Source organism: Strix uralensis, chromosome 5 (assembly GCF_047716275.1).
Source record: "Strix uralensis isolate ZFMK-TIS-50842 chromosome 5, bStrUra1, whole genome shotgun sequence".
In the NCBI taxonomy this organism is placed as follows: Eukaryota; Metazoa; Chordata; class Aves; order Strigiformes; family Strigidae; genus Strix; species Strix uralensis.
Genome location: NC_133976.1, coordinates 10,502,352 through 10,527,408, shown reverse-complemented (window position 1 = coordinate 10,527,408; position 25,057 = coordinate 10,502,352). Strand labels below are relative to the sequence as shown.

At 36.8% G+C, this 25,057-nt stretch overlaps 1 protein-coding gene across 1 annotated transcript in view; it reads right to left on the bottom strand.

Moving 5' to 3' along the window:
* Positions 1–25,057, bottom strand: part of PCLO (piccolo presynaptic cytomatrix protein) — a 382,484-nt gene that overhangs the window by 353,125 nt on the left and 4,302 nt on the right. The window contains exons 2-3 of the mRNA XM_074869854.1: positions 21,728–22,982; positions 8,826–10,223 (exon numbers count right to left, since the gene is read on the bottom strand). Of these exons, the coding sequence (XP_074725955.1) occupies positions 8,826–10,223; positions 21,728–22,982 (2,653 nt within the window). The remainder of the gene's footprint in view (positions 1–8,825; positions 10,224–21,727; positions 22,983–25,057) is intronic.

Here is a 25,057-nt window from a genome sequence, read left to right as displayed (position 1 = left end):
GTATTGACAACTACTGATGAGGATCACTTATGTCATCATCTTCAATATGCTCCTGTATTTGCAAACATGCAATTATGAGAATGCCATTGCAAAACAAACCAAACAAAAAAATCCCAATATACTCCTTATGGATAGGTCAGGAAAATGTTTGGAAATCTCAAAAAAAAATTTTTAAATATTATAAATAGATCTGCAGGGTTTAGCCCAATTATTCAGGTAACTGCTAGGACAAAATCTCGTAAAAATCGAGCTACATTCATTAAAATAATATATTTAAAGACAAGATCTCTTGTGCTTAATTTCTAGTCTCTGTACATGACAACTGGACCATTTCCAATGTGGAGGCTGTATGCTAAGAAAAAAAAACCAACAAAAGATTACTAACCTAGAAATACTAAAAACAGAAGACCACCATATGGTCTTTCAAGTCTTGTCCTTAGAAGCCTAGGTTACCTTGCTGTCTGAGTAATTTCATTAACCTCCAAAACACAGATGGAAAACTAATACACCTCATCATTCTTCTCAGTGAGTGTTCTGGTCTGATACAGCCTAGTGGCTGTTAAGTTTTTTTTTAGTGACTGTAAAAATATATTACTTTTTTTCCCACTGACTCAACAGCATTTTGTACAAAATTCAGTCAGAAGAGTTTACAGGCAGCTAATCCCCCTCTTCAGCATCAGCCCATGACCTCCTGCTTCAAATGCTGCTAGACAGGTTCTCAAACATCTTACTGGTATGAATCTAAACTCCTTTCCACAAACATAATGGCTCAGGTTCCCCTCAACATCCATCCCTACTCTTAGTAATACTGGAGAAATTCATTAAATACATAAACAGTATTAAATCTAAAGCCAGGTTTGTTCTCATTTGGGTCCCCTGAACCATATGCATTTCAGCAATATTAAAACTAATTACTGACTGCTGTCACTTTAAATGACACATTCTTTCCACTACTCAGGGAGAAGTACTATTGCATAGCATACAAAAAAGAAATCAGGAAAGTGCCCCATGTTGCGCATTTCTTCTCTCGCTTTACATCTTAAGGTTTAATTAATTATTTTTACTGCTGGTCATGCTTCAAGCAAGCAGTTAAAATTAATCGCAAAATGCCTTTGATTACACTTGTGTAATCCCATTAAGTTTAAAATCACCACACAGCAGTGGAAAACAAGTGATTTTTAGACGTGCACTGTGCAAAATGTTGACCTTTCTTTACTAATATATTGTCATGGTGTGGCTAACATTAGCTTTTTGATCAGCAGAATCATGACATGAAATTTTAAAAATATACAATAACTGGAATTTATTAACTGCTGTAAGAACATGAACAGTTTCATTCTGAAAGAAATAAGATCACAAAATGCATGCAAATGTTTAAATTTACAGTATACTGTCATTTCAGAATTACATTAAATACTCAAATATCTATCTATCCTAGTAATCTATTACATTAACAAATACCCAGTGAAAAATATTCTGTTTTCAGATATATAAAATCCTTAGAGATATTTAAAAGAATGCTATTACAGCATTTGTTCCTAGAAAGAGCACCAGCTTTTCATATTGCAGGGATAGAAAAAAAAATATATTCATTTGAAGCTCCCCTATAGCAAATCTAGCAGAAGACCAAAAACATATAAGGGTTCTGATAAAAAGGTAAATGCTTTATATTTTTATGATCACAGAAGTTTTGACAGTGTCTGCCCATAATGTTATCAGATAGTAAGTGACGTCTTATTAAGGTAACTCACCTGGGCACCAAAAAAAAAAAAATGGAGGCACTTAACATTCATTAGATTTAGTCTGTTTGCTTAACAAAATCTGGAAGTGGGTCAAAATGTTTTAGACTCGTTGGGTCTTATCTTAAAATAACTAAATCTCGCACCAATATTTAAAGTCTCTAAATGAAGTATTATTCTGTATGTATTATTCTGTAATGTAGAAGAAAAAATATCTTTATCTCAATAAAATAAAGTATTTTTAAAATATTATTATAAAGTTCATCAGAAAAAAATCAAACTTAGATGCAATTAATGCCACCTTAGCTTTCAGAAGACTTCTTCCTCATTTAATAATGGGACACCAACCAAATTTCTAATGAAATAACAGAGAAGAAAATCATCTGGCGCAAGGCCAGGTCAGTAATTTTCCTGATTATCTGTTTTAGATTTGTGACTCCAGCTTGACCCTCTCTAATACACTAGTCTATAAACTGTGATTTCCTAATGGCACAGGAAAAAAGTAAACCACACAAAAGAATCAACACTGAAAGCTTCAAGTTAATCATTCACCTAAGCATCTTATGTTTCAAAGGTGAAAAGACATCTAGAGATAGAACAAATATATATAGGTAAAGAAGTCATTCCATATGAATTCCAACTGGATGAGGAAAATAGCCAGCTAAGACAGGAACTGTGTGTGTCATCAGCAATGCTGCAGTAGACATCCCTTTGGATTTCACACCATCAGTGGCTATTACCAACATTAATAAAAGCCATCTGGCCTTGCATAGCTTTACATCTATATCTCATTGTTTGTTTCAACAGTATTTATCCATCCCTGGAGTTCTTTGCTCTGAGAGGTAATTTAGAAACTTTTAGAGGCCTGAATAAAGAAAACAAAGAGCAAGCAATTAATCATAGTAATAGCGCTTCCAAAGGTCACACTATTACTTCGAGCAATGACACCAATCTTTTTCACTACTCTAATTTAATTCTAGGGGGAAAAAGAAAAAAAAAAAAAAAAATCCCTAATTTTATGGTCATAACTACTGGAAAGAAAAATTAACAAGAATGAAAACTTATAGCTACTGCCTTGACTAGTAACCCTGGAGATCTAAACAGTGTTGCTATCAAATAACATCCCAAAAATCAACACATTCAGAAGTAACCATCAAAACCTGACTGCCAAAAGATGAAACTGCATTATTGTATAACTTGCTTTGAACCAAGGAGCCCCACTGAAATGTAAGACATCTGTTCAGAGAAAGTTGTGAGAAAGTAAGGATGTTTCCATTTCCCTCTACAGTAACAGGGAATTCAAACAAAACCATCACAGGACATCCAGCTTATCTGGATGCACTGGCTTACTCTTGGCTTTATTTTATTGTATTTGACCATGAGCAGGCTTTATTATTATTGTTATTATTATTAAATAAAGCAGCCGTAGCTGGTATGTTTAATGCAATCTGCAAAAGACCACGTCTTCAGGCCTCTGGAGAATCATCAGGCCCAAGCAGGATCTTTGGAACACAGCTTTAGTTGAGGCATCAGAGGACAAAAGCTCCTAACACATACTTAAAAGTACTGTGGACAACTCAAGTCTCTGCCTTTAATCATTTAAGTAACTCTGCAAATGAGTACCAAAAGCCTAACTCTGTTGATGAAGCTTAACCTCTTCAGCCTTATTTCAAAGGTGAATTCAGGCACTAACTTTTTAAAAAATATTTATCTGTGTCCAATTTTGACTAAATCATCAAAGGGTCATTCCATATTAGACCTTCCATTCTGTATATACACAATGTATGTGTTTTACAGGAACAATGGAAGACGTGAATCACTGTACTGTTAAGAATATTTCGACTTTAATGTTGTTTCTGTTATGGATATTGAATTAGTTACACAGGAGAAGTGGGATACCTCATTTGGAGTTAAATTAATTTCATTCTGACAGTCAAGAAATACAGTGGGGTTTTTATCATCTAGCAGGCAATCTGTTTTTCAAGGCCAGATTTTATCTTTCAAAATAATAAGTAGTAGTAGTTTTAACATTTTCTCAATCATAAACTTATGATTTAATGGATAAAATTTCCATACACTTCAGTTGAATACATGTGTTAGCCAATTATATTTTGTATTCTTTGGCTACTGTTACTACACAGGAATAGCATTCACTTTCTTACAATCAAAATTTTAAAAGGAGCTTTAAATATGAAGGGAGAGGGAAGAGGCAGAGAAGATAAATTATGCAACTGAAAGGAGTGGTTGTTTTTCTCTTTGTCTCTTAAGCACTAATTCTTCTTCACTGTGTCTCCCAGACACCATCTGTTTCCAAAACAACTCATCACCAAACATAATAGAGGAGATAGAAACTTCTAATAGGAGTTAAACCTGCCAACTTGCAGAATGGTCTAAGCTTTCTCAAATAGGAAAAACATGATAGTACGGAGTTGTTAATAAATTAGAGACAATGGGTGTCACCTCAGATGATGCAGTACACCATTTTAGGGATTTTCATTAGAATCATAGATGCTCATTATTTTACAATGTTCCTGCACACTTGCTTTAAGAAGTCTAAACTACATTTGGGCATTTAACAGCACTTAAGATAGGTTGGGGGGGGAATGTTAAATTATTTTTTTAAAGCCTATTATTAAAGCCTGAATAATGGGTCACACCTGCTGAGGGCCTCACTCCATTTGTAATTAGTTATCAGTGAAAGTCTGGAAAAATAGAAACTGCCATAATTATATACATCACAGACCCACCTGTGCCAGTACCTTTTCTCCAGGATTTTAGCAGGTAGAAGAACCCAAGATGTATTCACGCATATGACAACATGCCACAACAAGAGAGGTCCGTTCATCTCCAGAGAGGCTTGTATCACTTCCAAAACGGTAACTATTTACTGTTACTGCTAGAAGTTCTCATTGAAAGAGTAAGGTACCATTTTTAACCTGGTAATTCTATTGAGTTTACTCTCAATAGTATAAACACAGTGAGTATAACTCACAGTGCTGACGCTTAAGCACTGTGCTTACTTAGAAAATGAGTTTATCTTTTTGATTTTCCCTCTCTCCATAGTGTATGGGGAGAAGAAAAAAAAGTATTATTTAGTTTTCTCTAATAAGTAACAATGGGAAAATAAGTTATCAGAAAAGCATCTCCATTATTTTGGTGAGTTATACACCTATTTTTAAAAAAGATCTATGATATAAGAATATGGATTGGACAGGAACCATCAAGGTCACTGTTTATAGATTCCTGCTTATGGATTCCTGCTATCATATCCACCCACGTCAAACAATTTCATACAGACAATATTTTCTGCAATAAACATATTAAGAAACATCATTCTGTATGTGAAATTCTTCATATTATCTATTCTGATCACATCTCTAACAGATTACATCTTTTTCAAATAAGAAATCACTAGCAAGTCTGGGATATGATGTCTTTTCTGCCCTTCCCCAGTCCTCCCTGTCCTTCTCCTTCATTCAAAACAATTCTCTCCTTTCTGTAGCCCCAATAATTTATTTCACACATGGAACATTTTTTGCTTCCAAGTACCCTTTCAGGTAATTTTATAGCTATCAGTAGACTAAAAAGTGCTTCTGTTGTTCCCTTATCATTTCTATTAGATTAAATCCATTAGCACACTCACATATAAATACATCACCTTTTGAGCTCTTTCTGTTCATAACATTAAGATGTTATTCTTTCTTGTTGCCTATATAGATTCTACAAATTCGGATATCTTAGTTTTCCTCAGTTTAGTTTTTAAATCTTTTTTTATTTTACTACTACATTAATTCATCACAGTTTCTATATTCCTGACCCTGCTGCCTGGACACACTTAATTACATTATAGGCAACCATCTCCGCTCCTGTTCAATATTCTGAACAGCTTCACTGAGTTTTAAATGCACAAAATGGTCGTTGCCACACACTTCATTTCTGGCTTCTGCAGTTGCGATCTCGTGCTTTGTTACTAAAAATAGAGCTGCTTCCAACTACCTGAGCTGGAAAGCTAATTACAGAGCTGGTAAACAGTGCTCCTCCCTATTGAGCGAATGGCAGAATAAGGAGTCTACTAATGCACTGGGGCGCACATGGTCCTCTGAGTCTTTGAGATCTATCAAGTGTCATTTATTTAATCATTCGTGGCCGTTTGCTTCATGGATAAATTACTATTTAAGGAAATAACTGTTTGACTGTTGGATCAACAAATCAGGGAGAAAAAGAACAATCAGCCCATTTTAGGAAAAAGTATTCTAACCTATTTCTCAGCTTGCACAAATCAGAATAATTTCACTGAAGTAAATTACATATTGTTGATTTAGACTAGGTAGAAGTCTAGGTCTCTTATGTCCTGCAGAAGAGGGGTTATTAAAGGACCAACTGTTTGCAGCAGCTTAAAGACTTTTTTGAAAGCTACTTCTATCACATACAAGCAAGAACAAACAACTGCTGCTGTAAGCAAGCGCCTTCTTCCCTTAGAAGTACTCTCAGCCATGTCTGCACGTTGCCTGGAAGATGTTCCCTGCTGAAAGATCTTAAGGTAGAAGCACCCACTGAGTTTAGATGCTCCTCTGTATTTGTCAGTGAAACACTGGTTTACCTGCTCTGTGGGACTGATTCTTACCATATAGCCCAATACTAGCTTTGTTGGCAACAAGGTTTCAACCGTGACTCAGTCAATATAACTCAACTCATTTCCAGCCATTACTGAGGCAACAATATATAGATAATACATAAGCAACTGTTAGAATCACTGTGATATAGCTGCAGCCCCAAATCAAAACTGTAAAATACCCCAAACACTATCTGGGACCAAAAGGGAATATTGCCTTCTGGAATGATATTTTTTTCTTTGAATGAAGAATATAGGAATACAAGAATCAGATAGAAAACCAGCAGAAAGACCAATTTTTAAAAGCATTTCTATTTCTCCTTCCTAGCCTCCCGAAGAATAGAGACAAATAAATGAAACCTCCAAGATGGTACTCAACATGTTAGAAAAGTTTGGTGGAGGAAAAGAGCATGCTAGTGAGCATGAACTATTCGCTCATCGTCATGTTTCTGTCAGGCAACAGGTATATACTATATACAGTGCATACAGGGACAGAACTGCTATCTGAGGTTAAATACATTATTTACACAGCTCATTTGGGAGAGGAGAGGATGAGCTCCCTCTTCTGTCTCCCATCTTCACGAAAAGGAAAGTCAGGCTGTCCTCAACCAAGCAAACTACCTACTGTTGTCAAGGAAAAAAGTGGTTTGCCAATTTTTAACAAAAATGATTGGAAAAAAGAAGATAAGATGGAAAACCGTGGACAGAGATGTACATGTGTAGTATAATGCAAGAAGAAGCCAAAAAAAGATGCGAATGAAGGCATAAGGAAGTCAGAACACAGCAAATCAATAGTATTTCAAGCTCTGCATATTCCAAAGAGTGGAAACAGAGAGCAGCCTCTGGCAATAACAGCAATGGGAAAACAGAATACCAGCCTCTTCATCCTAAACAGAAGAAACACAGAGAGTATAAATCTGTACACCACAAGGCAGATCCACACCATCACACCTAAGTCAACTCTGAAGAAGTCAATTTATGCACCAGGATTGCGTAGTTGTCATTTTAGCATAGTGTTTCAGCAGAACTGACACATCTTGTTTCCGTGGTATTCTGTGTATGCATAATAGAGTGCCTCTCAAGAAAGTCATATGCATTTTTCACATTTAAAACCTAAATAAGTATGTGTGTATGTGCATGTGTGTATGTGTATGGGGCAGAGAGTTGGACAGTGATGAAGGAATGTGTGTATTTGATGGAATTCAGTGCATAAGCAACATCAAAAGGCTTTCAATCAGTGATCAATCTTCCTCTGTTTTTCAGACCTTTCTTTCCGACCTAAATGACCACAAAACCAGTAAACAACACATTTGTAAGTCAGATAAAATATGCTTATTATAGTAGGACAAATACATTTGAAATGATGGTATATTTCAGAAATCAATCCACAAAAAAGCATATGAAGATAAAATAACCAACATTTTCCCTGCAACTTGCTATTTCTCTCAACATAAGTTCTCACCTTAAGGCAGTGATAACCTTTAACCCTGGGAGCTATTTCTAATTTATTCATTCAGAGTTCAAAGACAATTTTGACAGCCACTTTCCTCATGTGCTACAAAGACCAATTTACACATTTAAATTACCCACGAGTATTTTTAAGTGGTCTGCTTCTGTTGAGTTTAACTTGCCAAATTGATAGGGCAAGTAAGGTATGCCCCCACCTTCCCGTTAAGCTAGTATAAAGTTTCCAATCCCCTTGCCAAAAAATTAAGAGAAAGAAAGAAAGGAGGGTAAAAACATGGAATGTGAGGGAACTGTTGAAATTAAGTTGCTCAATTCTTTTGAAGATAAATTGGCTCTACTGGATCTGACTTGGGCAGTCGTGGAAAAGGCACTTTCAAACTTGACACTCCTTAATGAATGAAGTGCCTTTGTGAACCTTAAATTATTCACACCAAAAAATTACGTATTTCACCACACAGGTATCATTCAAACTTCAACATTCTTAATGAATACATAAGTATGTGCAAAGACTCCAGAGTCAGAATGAGATTAATAGAATAAATTTAGGGATATATTAAACAGGAGGGAAAGGGAATAACTAAGCATTAACATATTTCTTCTTTCAATAATTGTCTGAATCACGGGCACTGATTAAGGAAGCACATGTTAACATACAATACTGAAGCATATGAAAAAAACTTTATCCCATGACAGACTGAAAATACAGTAGTTTGCTGTATCACAGTAGCACCAATTTCAAAAGAACTCATAACCATAAATAACTATCTGCTTATGCCTCAAAAACCAGCTACACCAGACTCCTCTAATCTGCAGAAAATTAATTGGAAGTACTTTCTGACTACTGATCAAGTTTCATACAATACAAATATTTAAAAAGCTCTCAGATGACGAAACACTCAAATTTTTCTCAACAATTCAATAGCTAAAAATCAGTCTCAGACTGGTCTCCACAGCACAGGGATCCTGCAGGTAAGAACACAGGGTAAATACAGACTCCATCACCTTACCTCAGCTATGTGTGGCATTGGGTTAAATCCACAGAGATTGCACACAACTTTCTTGCATTCTGTACATGTATTAAAGTTGGGGGGATCCTTAGAACCAATGTTTAGTCCAGTTTTGCAAAGGGGACAAGACACTTTAGGCTGGGTGGCTTTCTCCGGTTCCGACAGCCCAGCAGGTTTCTTAGCTTCAGCAGCCTGAGGCTTGCTATCTTTAGTCAAACCAGGTTTCTTTTCTAAATCAGATCCTTTAGTCGTTAAAACACTATCCGCTTTTGATGGTTCCGATTTTTCTGTCATAAGAGGTTTGGTTTCTTTCTTTACAGGAACAGCTTTTGGAAGAGGCTGAGCCTGACCAGCCTCTTTGGGGGCTGCCTGAGAGGCTGGAGGGTGTGATGGAGGCTTCGCTGCAGTACCAGGCGGAGGAGGGGCTGATGCCTGAGACCCCGGCTGACCCGCTGTGGAAATTAAATTCGAGGCCTGGCTGAAGATTGAAGCTCCAAATCCAAAGAGTTTCCCGGTAACTGTTTCTTGAGGTGTTGTAGGCTGAGGCTTAGGGGCATCAGTGATGCCTCCCAGATTAAGGCTGAAACGCCTTGATTGCTCGGGAGTTTTCTGAGGTGGCTGGGATTGAGGCACCAGCTGTGCTGGTGCTGGCTTGGGACCTTCCCCTGCTTGTGGGCCCTTGGGAGCTGGTTTGGTATCAGGCTTTGGGGCTGGTTTTGTTTGTAACTTCTTAGGATCATCTTTTGTTTGTGTTGGCTCGACAGGCTTTTGAGTTTTAGCATCTGGTCTAGCTCCAGGCTGAGACACAAGCTTGGGATCTGACTTCTGTCGAGACACTTGTAGAAGGGGTTTGGAATCTGGTTTATCCCCAGCAGGATGTGTGTCCTGTGACAGCTTGGCAAGCTCTGGCTTTGGGGAATCTGTCACTTTCTGTTGAGTTGGTGGAAGTCTGGGACCTGCCAAATCCTGTTTCGGCCCTGGTGCTGCAGACATAGGCACAGTGTCCGCCATGGGCTTCTGCATACTGGGCCGTTTTTGCTTATCTTCAGCCTGTGTTGGCTTGGCCTGATCAGACTTTGGAGTAAGATCTATTTGCTGGGAGATCTCAGTAGGCTCAGCGCTGGGTTGTTTCGATTTTACAGGGGGAGACCCAGGCAAGGATGGTTGCTTTTTCTGGGGCAGAGTTTTTTTCGATTCTGCTAGCTGCAAAGGATCAGATTTTGGAGAAGCATCTTTCTTTTGAACTGGAGGTGGCTGGGGAGACGGTTTAGCTGTTGAAGGTGGAATGGGTGTCTTCTGTTTGGGTGGAGGTGGCTGTGGCCCAGGACCATGACTTGGTGCTAGGTCACCACCTAATGCTCTTTGCATCTGGCAGTTTAAACAGAGCCATTCCTTAATCTGGGGAAAAAAAAAAAAAAAAAAGAAAGAAAAGTATTATAATTAAGACAAAGTTAATAAAATCAACATAATAGGCTCTTCTAGTGTATGGCTTGTTGCAATATTTCGGACTTCTGTGTAAAAAGGGAGAAATATTACCACTAATGTTGTTTTGCAGTTAACAAGCCAAACTGATTTTTTCTTTCTTCTCCCCATTCCTGTGATTCAAGCTACCACTGAACCCATGCTTCTAATGACTTCACATTCAGTTTACACACAGATGAATACTGGAGGATAAAAACCCAGCAGAATGAAAAAAATGCATTGGAATTTCACAGAACCCAGCAGTGATTCATTTACAGAAATGATTAGCCAGAATAGAGAAAAAAGACAAATAATGCTAAAATAGTTTGACACATTAAGTCTGCTGACAGAAAACAATAATCAGAATTAAAACACAGTAAATGCATAATTACCTTTAAGCATATATCTGTCAAGCTCTTCATACAGATTGTGGCTTTGGCAATGGTTTAAACTACAGGGGACAAGTGTTGGCAGTATACACGTATCCAATGAATCAGGCACAGAGGTGTGTTAATGGACACCATATATTAGAGACTCACACTTTACCACTGATGTGAGGGCAAGTCTTCATCTGGAATCAGGCAGGAGCTTTCCCTAAGCCCTGACGGTATTTTAAGAGCCGTAATTAGGTTCCCCAAAATTCCTTTGTTATTAAAAGAAGTTCCCAGGCTAATTACTGTACACCTGTATACAATGGGCCCCTCTTTTCAACACAGAGGAGAAGGAATAAGGCAATTAATGTATTTACCCGCATTTCTCATCCATTTTAGTACCTCACAACTTCAAAACATTTTTTCTCCTTCCCAAGAAGTATTACATGAGAGGGAAACTGTATTTTCTAGTAAGACAGAAAAGCCCAGTAATCCAAAGTGGTCATCCCTACCTTTGCTTTTGTAAAGCCTCACAATCTGAGGAAGGATCAAATAAGCTAAAGTAACATGTGGTCAGGAACCATCACGTGCTATTTTCCACATTCTACATCGCTACCAGAAACCTTATAGGCAGCAAAAATGCCATTCAATATGGCACACAGTCCCATGGGTCTACACCTGCAAGTAGATACTTAGATACTTAAACAGGTCGTCCGTAGTCTACTTCTATTTTTTAGTCTGCGTGTGAAACACAAGGTACCAGCTATGGCATTTGCAAACACCACTGCAACAGAAGGAAACTGCAATTGAGAGGACATAGAATAGAAGACTCACATCTTTTCTCTAAGGGTGAAGATTTATGGATCCTGTTTCTCACTCAGGTCTGAAATCTCTACATACACTATGGGATGAATCTGGAGGTACCACATGCAAAGATTGATTTTGTCTGCATAATATCAGAGCTCACTGGAAGGAATGAACTCTGATGTCATGGACTGAGGCAATGAATTCATTATTTTGGTGTGCTTTGCCAGCCTTTTGATTTTTGCTGCTGGAAAAAATACAACAGTTGGATGCAGTTCCCTAAAACACAGTTATTCCAGTTATTCTGATAAACACGGTATATGCACACTGAAATATGAGCTCACTAAGAGCTTGACAAAGAGATGCCCAATTATGACCCCAACTGTAAGTTCATGGTAATCACATTACTGTTCATAATAACTGCTTTTATCTTCCATTTTCAGTGCAATTTTTTTACATTATTTAAACAACTCTCCGATCTACTTGCAACCCATATAGCAAATGACTGTTAAAAAGTGAAACCAACTGAAACAGAACTGGAACACATATTTAAGCTCTGCTTTGAATTATTAAAGGAATTAAGATCATAACTGCACAGAGGACCTGAGCAAAGATTACATTTAGCTTAACTCCCATTTTGTTTGATTGGTGACCAGTGTCCCTATAAGACCCAAGCCATATTGTCCAAGGGACAATTACTTGCAACAAGTAAATCTTAATTATGACACCTGATTTTAGATATTAGTAATCTAATTTAATTAGATACATATTAATATAATTTCTGGATGAATTCTTAAGGGTTTTCTAGAAGGTTTAAGTTTAATCAAAGACCAGACTTAAACCACATACTCTGAACATCCACCTCAGCTGTCACAGCTGTCTGGCTTTGGCAATGTGACTAAGACTTCTTATATTAGGGAGGTGGGCTCTCCTCTACAGTGGAGAAAGATAGGATCCTGCGAGGAGCTTTTTTAATGGGCTTGAGGAATGTCTTTTCCCACTAACCACAGAACTTTTACAGATATTTGGACAATGCACTTTTCATAGTGATTCACTGCTCCTGCTTCTTTTTGAAACATTCACCCACCTTTTTTTTTTTTTTTTTTAAAAAAAAAATGAAAGTGCTGTACTCTAAACTAAGATGACCAGATGAAACCATGGCAGAAACAGGTGCTTACCTGCTCTCACTCAGCTTCCAGGAAGTCTAATTTTAAATCACTATGACATCTTTAAGGCCCCAAACAAAGTAGCTGTAGGGGTGAGTGGGACTACAGAATACGTAGTCTGATAATTCTTATGTTTAAGGTGTCCAGATTCCAATTGCATTTATAAGCATTTAGGCTTGTTTTCAACATGCAACAGGTCCAGTCTGACTCTACTACCTAACTGGACTCCAAATGAAAATTAATTCTATACTACAGTTTTCAACACAATCTTGTGCAGAAGACAAAACCTTAACTCTCAAATGTTATTCTTCCCTTATCTTAAAAATAAATTATATACATATACACACATACACTGTCGGTATTAAACTGAAGCCTTTAAAACTAAAAATGAATTTGCTACTCCTACAGCTGAACTTCAAAATGGAAATGTAGGAAGTTTTACTTCACTGTATTATTTTTTAAACCTTTCTGGTTTAGATATAAAATTCCTCCCATGTATTTTAGTGGGAGGAATTAAGTGCCAAAACCCTCAAGTCATTAAAGCTTACACGCATCATCTTCAAACAAATACAAAACTGCACAAACTGTAATTCTGTGATTAGAACTGCAGGAGTTCAAAATGAAGTGCACTACATGATGCAGTTTTGTATCAAACACTGGCCTGTTCGTTCTACTGCAATTACAAAGATTTTCCATAAACTTTAATGGGAGCAGGCTTCTGTTAAATACAGATGCTTTTACACATTATTACAGAAGTAGTAAAATTTACTGCTGCTGTAGATACCTAAAATATTAATCCTTGTCCATCCGTAAAGGTCTTCCTGGACAGCAGTTCTGGAACTTCCTAGTTTCCTTCTCCATATTTCTCACATTTCTACCTAGATTTAAAATGCAAAAGTTTCTAGGACAACATGTGAGCTTTTACAGTTCCTGTCTACTTGTAAAGAAGATTCTTCTTTGATGCTGAGGATTTCAAGCTGCCTATTTTTACACTGGTAGATAGGGGTGGGGGCTGGGTCTTATTGCCAGAAAAAATCCATAAGTGATTTTCTTCATCCTGAGATCCATGCTATTAAGTACCGTGACTAGGACTGCAAATTTGACAGATTTCACACAGCATTTTTGTTCATATTTCAACTACTGAACATAGAAAGTGCTACCTTGCTTTCTAACTGATGTAGAAACTATATGCCCTCATAACAACTAACAAGTAGTTAAAACATATTTTATGTATTCATCAACCAGAACATCTTTAAAAAGCTTCATAAAGACTCTACTAGTTGGGAGCACCAAACGAGTTTATTTAGTGTTTTAGCACCATGTTCTATAGCTCACCTTTCTTCATGCATTTATAATATAACAGTTGACTCCAATAACAAATACTAATTACACTTTAGTTCTCCTTATCCCAGACAAAGCCAACACAGCTGAAGGCAATCTGGAGCCTATTCCTTTCTGCAAAAGTGTTCAGATTTTTTCTAACTACACAAACCCATCAAAAGCAATAGGAAAACTGTCAGGGAGTGAGTGCATCAACTGGCATGCTCCATTTCTATTCCTTCAGATGATGCAGGGGAGGAAGACAATCCAGTTTGATTCTAAGATTCCAGATGTATGTGAGAGAGAAATTTTGACTTGCAGAATGAACATATATTTCATACAAAAATTACTGGCACACGATATGAATGTAGCTCTCAGAAGCCATTTTAACAGTCCTTTTGCAGAACAAAGCCACATTCTAAGGCAATGGGTGTCATTCTCATTTAGATCAGTATTTGGTGCAACAAAATGGAACTTAAAGATACGCATAAAATATTAATGTCCCTTTACATCACCACAGAAATGTAAAGATTTATAGAGCCTTTACATTGCCACAGGTATGTAAATAGACTTTCCTGATACTGCTCAGCACTGCCCCAAAGCTTTACTGGCAAAACCAGTTTGTAGTCTGAAAACACATCAGTTTATTTGGTTTCTGACAATTTCAGAGAGGAGTGAGGAATTCAGATTTGGCTCTTAGCAAACATTTCTGCCAAAATGATGAGAGAAACATGAAAAATAAAGCACTTGAGCCCATGATTTTATGTAGCTTCATGTAGGTGGTAGAATACTGTAAGAGACAAGAAACTGATCAGAAAATCCTGTTACGAACAAACAAGAACCACCATCACAGAACAAACTGAATTAGTATGTCAACATACAACTGAAAAGGCCTTCTAAACAAGTCTGGGCAATACCAGAGATAAAGTTTTCCTTCTACACTGTCCTTCCATGAATAAGATCTCAGCTATTCCACGTAATTACCCTGAAACAAACATTTAACTATTGTACAGAGTATGCAGGTGATCCTCATTTGAGACAAACAGATCATCACTACAAAATAAATATTTACCTTCCTTTCAGATATCTGATATAAAAAGCAATCATGGAGTTTATCAGGGAACGCTGACTCAAGATGGTCACAAAAATGATGCTAGGTTCTAGTCAGCAGTATGGTCCCCAGGTATCCATCCCAGAAACCACAGCAGTGGTGACAAGCACCGTAGCTTGGTTCTAGATCAATGTTTGAGCAAACTTTTTAAATAGCTATTTTAAAAGACTATTTTAAAATGTTACTTGGCTATTTTAAAACTACTAAAAAGCATTACTGGATGAATTGTGTTATGCAGTTATCACAATCTTAAAACATACTCCACTATTATGCTTAAATTACTAATACAAAAAGCTATAGTTTGCATATGAACTATGAGTGTTTGGGGAACTATTATTTTACAGCTTATATAATTAGAATCATAAAGCAAAATAGCAAACATAATCTGTTGACTTTTTTTTTTTTAATACCAGTATTCAGAATATCTAAAAGTTAGTTTTTATAGCCAAGTATGTGCATGAGGCAGCTTAAACACAGGACAAGGAAAAATACTTTTAAACACAGCTCAGTGCACTGCATCATGCATCACTACAACAAATAGCGATTGCTTTCATTGACTGCATCAAGATTTAATATACTAGAAACACGTGAATGATTAACAGAAAAAAATATAACTGCAAATCAGGAGAGCAGCAAAGAAAAGGTTAACAAAGTTCATCTGTGCTGCACAGAATACATCTAAGTGAGTATCACTGGGATTTGAAAACGGATTAAGCTGTCTGGTCAGAGCAGGGCTAGGCCATGCTTCCTGCCCAGTGATTACCCAGCAAACAGCATCTCCACATCACATGGCCTAACATAGTAGTAAATTACAGTTGCTGAGCAACAGCAATACTGGCGCAGATGGCTCACTGCAGTTGACATCTTTAGCTATGCAGATTAATTTATTATTTACTTGTGTTAAAAACTGGACAGGACAGTTTTCCGGGCTAATGAGAAAACATTCCAACATATTGTAGAATATTGCCCAATTAAAATATTAAGAAACTATTCACCATGCATAAATGTTTGCTTCTTTCTATGTTCTGACCCTTTCATAAAAGAAGAAAAGATAAAAAGAAAAAATAAATTTCACAGGGCACATTAATACATCTAATCCTAAATGTAAAGCAGAAATGTAGGCACGTAGTCTTCCTCTGAGAGAGAAACAGTGTGGGAGTGTGTTTAAGAATATTCCACAGAGAGAAACAATATTCTGTACTTCCATAACCTTTCTATTTGAGGATCTTTACAATTTTCCCAAATGCCTATGTGGCAGTTCTAGCTAGAGGCAGAACTAAAGGAACTGTACTAACTTAATTTCATCACAAAAATTGTGAATAATGTCCACTTTCATATAAATTACAGTGTTAGTAACACTGGAATGCCTCGAGTACTCTTTGGACCAAAACAAATATTTCACACAGAAATATTTCAAACGTTGATAATTTTCAAAAGACAACTAAATAAGACTTGCTTGAATCTGCTCTGATCAGTTTGAATACAGATTAAACTCCATGCTCTTTTACAGAACACCTCTAGCTTTACTTCAGCACAGTTGAGTTGATATCTAAATTAATACTTTCAGAAAGTTAAAAAAAGCTTTGGGTTTTGTTGGGGTTTTTTTAACGCATTTCTTTAAAACTTATGACGATAACAGCTGATGGTCAGATTCAAGCCCTTAATTTCTTCCTACTTTGTTTTGCATTACTTATATAGCCCTGAATATCCCCCCAAGTTTAAGTTTACATAGGGCGTACAGTTTCAAAGCTATTTTTCCTGCTACTAAAAAGCTTAGACTTTGTGGCATGTCTCTATCCACAGTGATGGCAGTTTTATTTTTACTTACAGGTCATTTCTAGTCCATGTTGCATTCTGGTTCTTACGCACTACTACAACACAGCAGGGTCTAGACTGTAAACTGCAGGGAATGTTTCAATTCAATCAATAGCTTCCTTTACTGTCACATAATCAACAAAGATTTAGTAGAGTCATTTCTATTAATTTTATTGTAAGTATAAGCAAAACTTATCTGGATTCACCACAAGAATTATAGTCAGAAAGAAAGAGCAAAAAATCAAGGCTGCAGTATCTACAGCAACTGATAAGGAAAATTTCTAGCTCTACCAAAAGACCAAAAAAAAAATTAGGCACACACCCACTCCATCCCGCCCGCACCCCCCCCCCCAAAAAAAATTACAACAACAACAACAAAAAACAATAAAATATTTTCAAATTGGGTTAAAAAAAAAAAATCTTTTTCCTGTTGAATTGAAAAACAAAGGTGTAAATCCAGTAAAATGTTCTACTTGTTCCAAAATCATACTTTGGAAGTATCAATGTTTTTTTCTTCCCCTCCTCTTTTTTCCATTAGGATTAAGTCAACTTGTGATATAGACATGTTGTTTCAAAAACAGTCGGAACCAATAAAATATTTTTAAGAACTCACTTTGCCTCCATCCAGAAGAGCTTTTGACAAGTAAAAAAATCCCACATCTATATACACAGCTTCACATTATCTGAATGTGCAATTTTCAGCAACTATCTAAGTAAAAAATTATACCTAGCTCTGGGACTAATTTTAAATGGTCTCTCAAAAGCATACTGAAACAGTAGATGAAATATGGATTAACGTAGATAAAATGCATGAAGAATAATCCCTCCTAAAAAATTACCTAGAAGACAGGCATTCACGTACGCACATATACTTATCACAGGTAGACTCATGGAGCAGAGCTCACATACAGCCAAGTTTCCAATATTAACAGCTTTAACACTTCACTTGATCATCAACTTTACAGATGCCCATCATAAAGAATGAAATGATATATTACTACACATTCAACCCTTGCTCGGTCTGTGTTGTATGTACCTTCAAATACATAACTAGTTCACAGGGGATGAAAATTTACTCCAGCTATCAAGCATATGCACTGATCATTTAGATTTAACTACAGTAGTTCATGCCTTTTGCCTAGCTTTATCCAAAACCATACATAAATGTTTAACAAAATGGATAGTCCCTCAGATGTCTTTCCTCATTTTCAATAAGCCTACTTCTATTCAAATATTCCAGAGGGCTGAATCTTTTTCTGGGAAGTGCTTGTTTCTGTTGCTAATGGCTCATGAGAGTGGTTTTGGCAAAATATTTTTTTTTTTTTTTCAAATAAAAATAAATCACCATGTCATAAAACAAATACACACCTTCTACAAGGTTCTGATGTATATGAAAGGATAATGGAAGAGAGTACCAGTAATCAAACCTGTTTATATAATTTTTTCCATACTTTATGCAACTGTTGCTAGGCAGTCATGTGCCATGGTGATGAGTGGAGTGTGAATACCTAGACAGATTAGAGAGACATATGTTACTGAACACGGTATGTATGGTGTATTTTCTCTCTAGACTGCTGTACAAAACCAAGATACCAACTATCTTTTTTCCCCAAGAGGACCACAATGTCAGATGGTTCAGAGAAATAGTTCAAGGGGTCTGACCTTGTCGCAATACAGGTACCGCTTTCTGCTCTTAGTTACACAGTTCTCTCTAGTGAGTCAGAATAGACAGAATGCATGTACTATTGCATTTTAAATAGAGGTTTAAATGAAAAGAATGAATAAAAACTTTTTAAAATCAGCACTTTTTATAATGGTTTTACAATGCATGCAATCTACTTCCTGGGCCAGATTGTAAAGCCTGCTATATTTTTTTCCAGAACCAGCTAGAAATATAGACTATAGAAATTTAGGAAGATCTATATTGGAGAAATAATTAATTCAGTTATGAAGACTGAACTATTCTATAAGAAACTTGTAAGAACATCTGAATAGGGTAGTTCAAGCAGCTCTACAGGGAAAATATTAGAGAACAAAAGTAATAGAAATTATTTTCTAAATAGATGCCTTTCACTTTCCCCATATCCAATTTTAAATTATTGCTCTCTGATTGGTAATGTGTTTTAACATAATCAATAGAAACAGTGGCTATAAAGCGTGTGGGAAAGGCACAACACAGGATTACAGAATCATGAACCCTGGCAAAAAGAACAGCAGGAAAAGTCAAAGCGTAACAATAAGAGGTGAAGATATAGTCAGTAAGTGCATGGGTAAGAGACAAAGACTTTTGGTCAGTAGCACTTTAGGAGAACTTAAAACAAGAGAAGCCAAAAGAAAAAACTTGCACCATAAAAAGGAAAATGGACATCTAAGTCACAAACCTTGCTCTTCATGCTAGACAGGAAGAAATGTATAAACTATTGTAAAGGAGGAATCAGAAATTTTTGTTAATAATCTAAATATTGAAAGGAAAGAGAAACTAGAAGGAAAGTTTGAGAATAACTCAAGTGGGAACCTTTGCAGCTGAAATAAGTCAAATTTTTGTATGTGCCAGAGCAGGTTCTATTACTTTACTCCAACTGTTCGGTAATAAAGTCAGATGTGATTTTCGTCGCACTTCACTGCAGATTGGAGCAGGACACCCACAATGAAGTTTCAGCAAGACAGCTGGTGGTGCAAAGCTGAGCAAATGAGAAAAGTCTGAGTGGGAGTCAGGAGAGTGGAACTAATAGCTGAATAAATTAGATGTCCAATACCTTCATTTACTGAAACGATTTCATCATGAAATAAATGCATATCCTGTGTTTATTTCAATGTGTAATATGAAATTCAAATCTGCTTTTACATATGTATGCAATCAGTTAGTCTTAAATGCAGCTGTATTTATTGTCTTAAAAGTCCTGAATTTCACACTTACAGAGTACCCGCCTCAAAAACTAGTTCTTATTCACAGAATCTCCAAATATTTTGAGATCTTCTTACAACAACTCTCTCTCTCAAAATCCATTTCATTTGAACATACCGAAGTTGTTGACCATTTCCATGGGAAATGCAAAGTTTTTAAAGAAGGACAAACTCAATGCTCCAAGAGACTCCAGGAACACACTACGGAAATAAACAACTCAGCATCCACCACAAATAGATGTAAGAAATTTTGGTCTAACAACATTCTTTCAGAACTTTAAAGGTAAAGATTTCTTACAAAAGTTCCTCTGACTTTAACATCAATGCATCACATTTCTTGTCTGTTACACATAAATACCTTTTTTTACCCCAAACTGTCCAGAATGACATGCTTTATGACCTTTCCTCATATAGACCCTGATAATATAAACTTTGAGCACCTGGTTAGCTGCAGATGCTCTGAAATTTCTGAACACAGATGTTGAAGTCACTCCTTTTCCAGTCCAAGCATTAATGCCAACTATCTCAATCCTGAATTTCCCTAAATGCAAACAAGAAAGTGCACTCCTAAATGATACAATGTGCTACCAACAGTTACTGCCCTAGTCTTTCACATTTAAGCTTGCAATTTTAACAATAAATCGTTAAATAATATGCTTGCTGGATGCAAAAAGTCTGCTGTTTATTACCAAGTACCCACTAATAAACACGCGCACTGGAAAGAAACCTAACTGCTGGCAGTGTTCTTAAATCGTCGTGGTACTGAGCAAACACATTGCCCAGAGAGGCTGTGAATTCTACATCCTTGGAGATATTCAAAATTGGCTACGAACAACCTGGTTTAGGTGACCCTGCTCTGAGCAGAGGGTTGGACTACATGATCTCCAGAGGACCCTTCCAGCCTCAGGAATTCTCTGATTCAATTTTAAATCTAGGGATATTATCTGTCAGGTTCAAAATATAGTAGCAGTCTGTACTACTTCCTATCAGCATCTCTGATCAGCTAAACTAATACCAAAACAAGGCAAAAATAAGCTTCCCAAATACCCCTTCTGGCTATTTATAACTAGTTAGTCTTTGGTGCCAGGTCTGCTATGCTTGAATTTCTATAAATTGATAAAAGTGCTGGTACTGAAAACAAACACAAACTACATTGCAAATTTAATATTAGCATATCAGGACTTGTGAGAAGCTGTTCAAGCAATAAGAAGAGATCAGACATTCATATGAAGCCTTATTCCCATGCAGAGCAAGTAAAGGATATGTATAAGCACATAAATCAAGGTGCCACAAACATCAGGTTAAAGTAAGTTAATTTGAAGTCCTACTATTACTTTCTATGCCATTTCTGTTTTATATAATTACAGCAAGAATGGTGATCAAGGTTAGAAATAGTCCACAGAGATTTCTTAGCATCCCACAAGAACAAAATAACCTGAGCATCACCAAGTCAAAACTCACCACTCAGGCTTTCAGCTAACGAACACTCACACAGTTGCAACGCAAATCCACCCCACATCCTCTTCCAAAACACACACTGGGGCTATGAAGAGTCATCTTCATATTTTTTCGCTTACCTAGTTCTCATAGCAGAAAATTTTACCTATTTATAAATATATCAGCACATGACTATTGTGGTCAGATTATAAATGTAGACAGTGAGTGCTTAAAAATCAAGCAAAAGGCAAAGTCACATTAGGGTTCCTTCTCTTTTTATATGAAGAAACAAGAATACACTTCCAAACACTGCACAGAGGACCATTACCTTTTTTCCCCAATTTCACCCCTTTTTACTCGTAAGCAGTTTTCCCAAATAGCATGATCTTTTTCACCAAACTTGGTAAGGCCTCTAAGGGATCATGACACATTGTACCACATCTGATGTTTCAGCACAACTAAGATAAACAATTTTTTGCTCTGGTAGCGAACATCCATTTAGAAACTACTCACCTCTGTTATATGAGGATTAGGATTGAATCCACACAGGCTGCAGACTACAGTATGACACTGTGTGCACGTGTTGTAATTGGCCTTTTCTGGAGAGTGAAGCAGCAGTTCAGTGGTTGTGCAAAGAGGACAGAAGGTTTTCTTTGGGGCGGACTCAGAGGGTTGGGTTGCACCAGCTTGCTTTTGCTGTGAGGGTTTTTCAGGCCCTGGTTGCTGGCCTGGTGGTTTTGTAAGTCCTGGTTGTTGTACTGGGGGCTTTGTGGCCCCTACAGTCTGAGAAGATGGTTTTGTAGGCCCTGCCGGTAGTGGCACTTGTTTTGCAAGCCCTGTTTGCTGCGGAGGTGGCTTCCCAGGTCCAGGCTGCAGTGGTTGTTTTGCAGGACCTGTTTGCTGAGCAGATGGCTTTTCAGGTCCAGATTGATGAGAAGGCTGTTTTGGAGGCCCTGCTTGCTGGGAAGATGGCTTTACAGGACCTCCTTGCCGTACCTGCTGTTGAGATGGTTGTTTTACAGGTCCTGGCTGCTGTGATGATGGTTTTGTGGAAGGTGGTGCTTGGGATGACGTTCTAGCATTGTCTGGTTGCTGTGGTGATGGTTTTGTTGGGCCTGATGAAGGTTTTATAGAAGTCTGTGGTTGAACAGGCTTCGTTGGTTCTGACTGTTGGGGCTGAGATTTTTGTGGTCCTCGCGGCTGGGAAGGCTGTTTCACTTGTTCTAGTTTAGAGTCTGCTGGGTGACCAGGGCCTGGTTTCTGAACTTGCTTTGGTTCCCCAGGCTGCTGCTGCTGAGGCACTGGTTTGGAAGACTCAGTTTGCTGGGGGGTAGGTCTGACAGGTCCTTGTTGTTGAATAGCTGGCTTTGGAGACTGTTGCTGAGCTGGATGTTTTGCAAGGCCTCTTTGCTCCTCAGGTTTCCCTTGCTCTTTTGGGGCAACTTTCTGTTTCCTACTGGCTTCTTCATGGACTGCATCTGCATCTGATATCAAATCAAAAGGATTGAATTTGTTCACAACTGAAGTGACTGCACTCAATGGATTGGCTTCTGAGAGAAAACTGGGCATCATACTTGGCTTCTGATCTTCTTTAAAATCAGTCCTGGACTTTGATTCCCTTAAACTAATAGAAGAAGGGCTCCGTCCTGGTGCCCGTTGTTCTGTCTTCAGCACATCTACTGTTCTGCTTTTACTTAAAGTTGGTGGTCCCGGATCTGGAGGCTTACCTGGTTGCCTGGGATGGTGGCTTGTATCAAGTTCAGGATGTCTGCAGACAGAAAATGTAATAAAATTAAAATAATGCAGAGTACTAGAAAAATTAGATAAAATATGATGTATCTGTGATCATGGAAGTGCTCTGGTAACAGTGTGAAGTTTCTCAAGTGCTTAAGTGTTTGCAAGACCAAGCCTTATAACATTAATGTGCACGTAAAAAGTATTTAAATAAAAATTATTGTTCTATCAAGGCTTATACAAGTATTCAGTCATAGAATGATTTATTATTTAGAAAATAATATAACAACGTTTAACCAGATAATTTTCTCTTCAGAAATCTGAATAACTTAAAGCTACAACTTCCCATTTTATCTAAGTCCAAATGACTAACTCTCACTCTATCCCTTGGAGTACAAACATAGGGAGACAGAGAAGACTAAAAGAAACTGAGGTGCCAGAAAATTAGCAGATCAAAGCACAGCCATATAAGAAAAACACTGCAGAATATAAAAAGTTTATGTACTTGTGTTTTGGCTACTTGTGCACAATATGTATATATTTACAATTCAATATGCAGCAGTGATTTAAACTCCTAAAATCCAGTTAAGGAGTATATGCTTCTTTTTAAAGTAATTATTTTGCCACCCATTCATTCACAAATCAGTATTTTCAATCAGATAAAACAGATGCCAGGTCACAGAATTAATCTTGGAGCTTTTTTTTTGATTTTTCAGTAGAACTACTATAGAACTTCCTCTCAGCATCATCCCAACAATTTACACTGCCCAGCAAAAAAACCCTCTCATTACATAGGGATTTTTCCCAATTCTCTAACAATAATATTTTGCTGTGTTTTCATATAGGAGAAAATAAAACTAAGAATGTAGGAACCAAAATCAAGATTATGTCTTCATATGTGGCATAGTATTCTACTTGTTGCTATAGTCAGCTGCAGCTGGAGGAAATAATAGTGTATTCAAAGATATTGCTAAAGGATGTAGTAAAATATTCTATTCAGTGCTATCACTGTGCTTTTGCTGGAAGAGACAGTGTTCTGTTCAGTGCCACAACAGTGTTGCAAATATAAAATTTTCAGTTTTCACTTTGAGAGATCCAGTTAACTGTGATCTTGTTTTTACAGACATAACATTTCTTCTTAGGCATTCATAAACAAAATAAACAATCACTCATTACATTTAACTGTATGCCTTAACTAAAAAAAAAAAATAAAAATGCACAATTCTGTTTAAGAGTTGAAAAATATATATATATATATTGCATTGTTAATGTTACCATGGGTTTACTATTATTTATGATTAATATTTACAGTTTTCATTACATACCTAGCAATGGCAATATAAAAGGAAAAAACTAAGTGGCAGTCATTTCTGGGCTCATAATTCTCATTACGTGGGATTTTCTCACAATGTTGCACCTGATTTTGTTGTAAATTAAAAATTTCTACATGAAATACTTGGAAAGGACAAACTATTTCCAGCCTTCCATAACTCCATTTACGTTTCCCCATTCTTGTAAAATCATAGGCTGTAATACTAGGAAGTTTACAACCTTAATGTGCAACCTGCTGAAGTGAGTAGGTGTGTTTCCACTGGCATCAGTGAACATTGATTAAGTCATTATTCATAAAGAAGATAATTCAGAAGAATCCAATGATAATCTAATTCCTTCAAATATCTGGAATTTTTGCTTGTTAAAATAACAATTTTATACTCTCTTTAGCAACTAGGCAGGTCTATCTGCAGTTCTGTTTCTTGTTATTTAGATAAGCACTCTAGGTTTATCTGAAGAACTATTGCTTACTAAGTGAAATAATTTCAACTAGTCTATTAGTAGCAGTCTGATACACTTCCAGCATTCATGTTTTCAAGTGTTCAAAATGTTGGAAGGCTTCATTCAACAGTGTTAAGAATGACAAGGGAAAAAAAGAAGAGGATCAATAGTACTATTAAAACTCAGATTAGGAAACAGGGTACCATGCCCAAACCTTACAGTGTGAAGATAAAAAAAAAAAAAAAAAAAAAAACAAACAAACCAACCAACCAAACAAACAAAAAACCCCAACAAAAAACCACAAACAACTAAAACTGTTTTTAGAAATTGAACTTG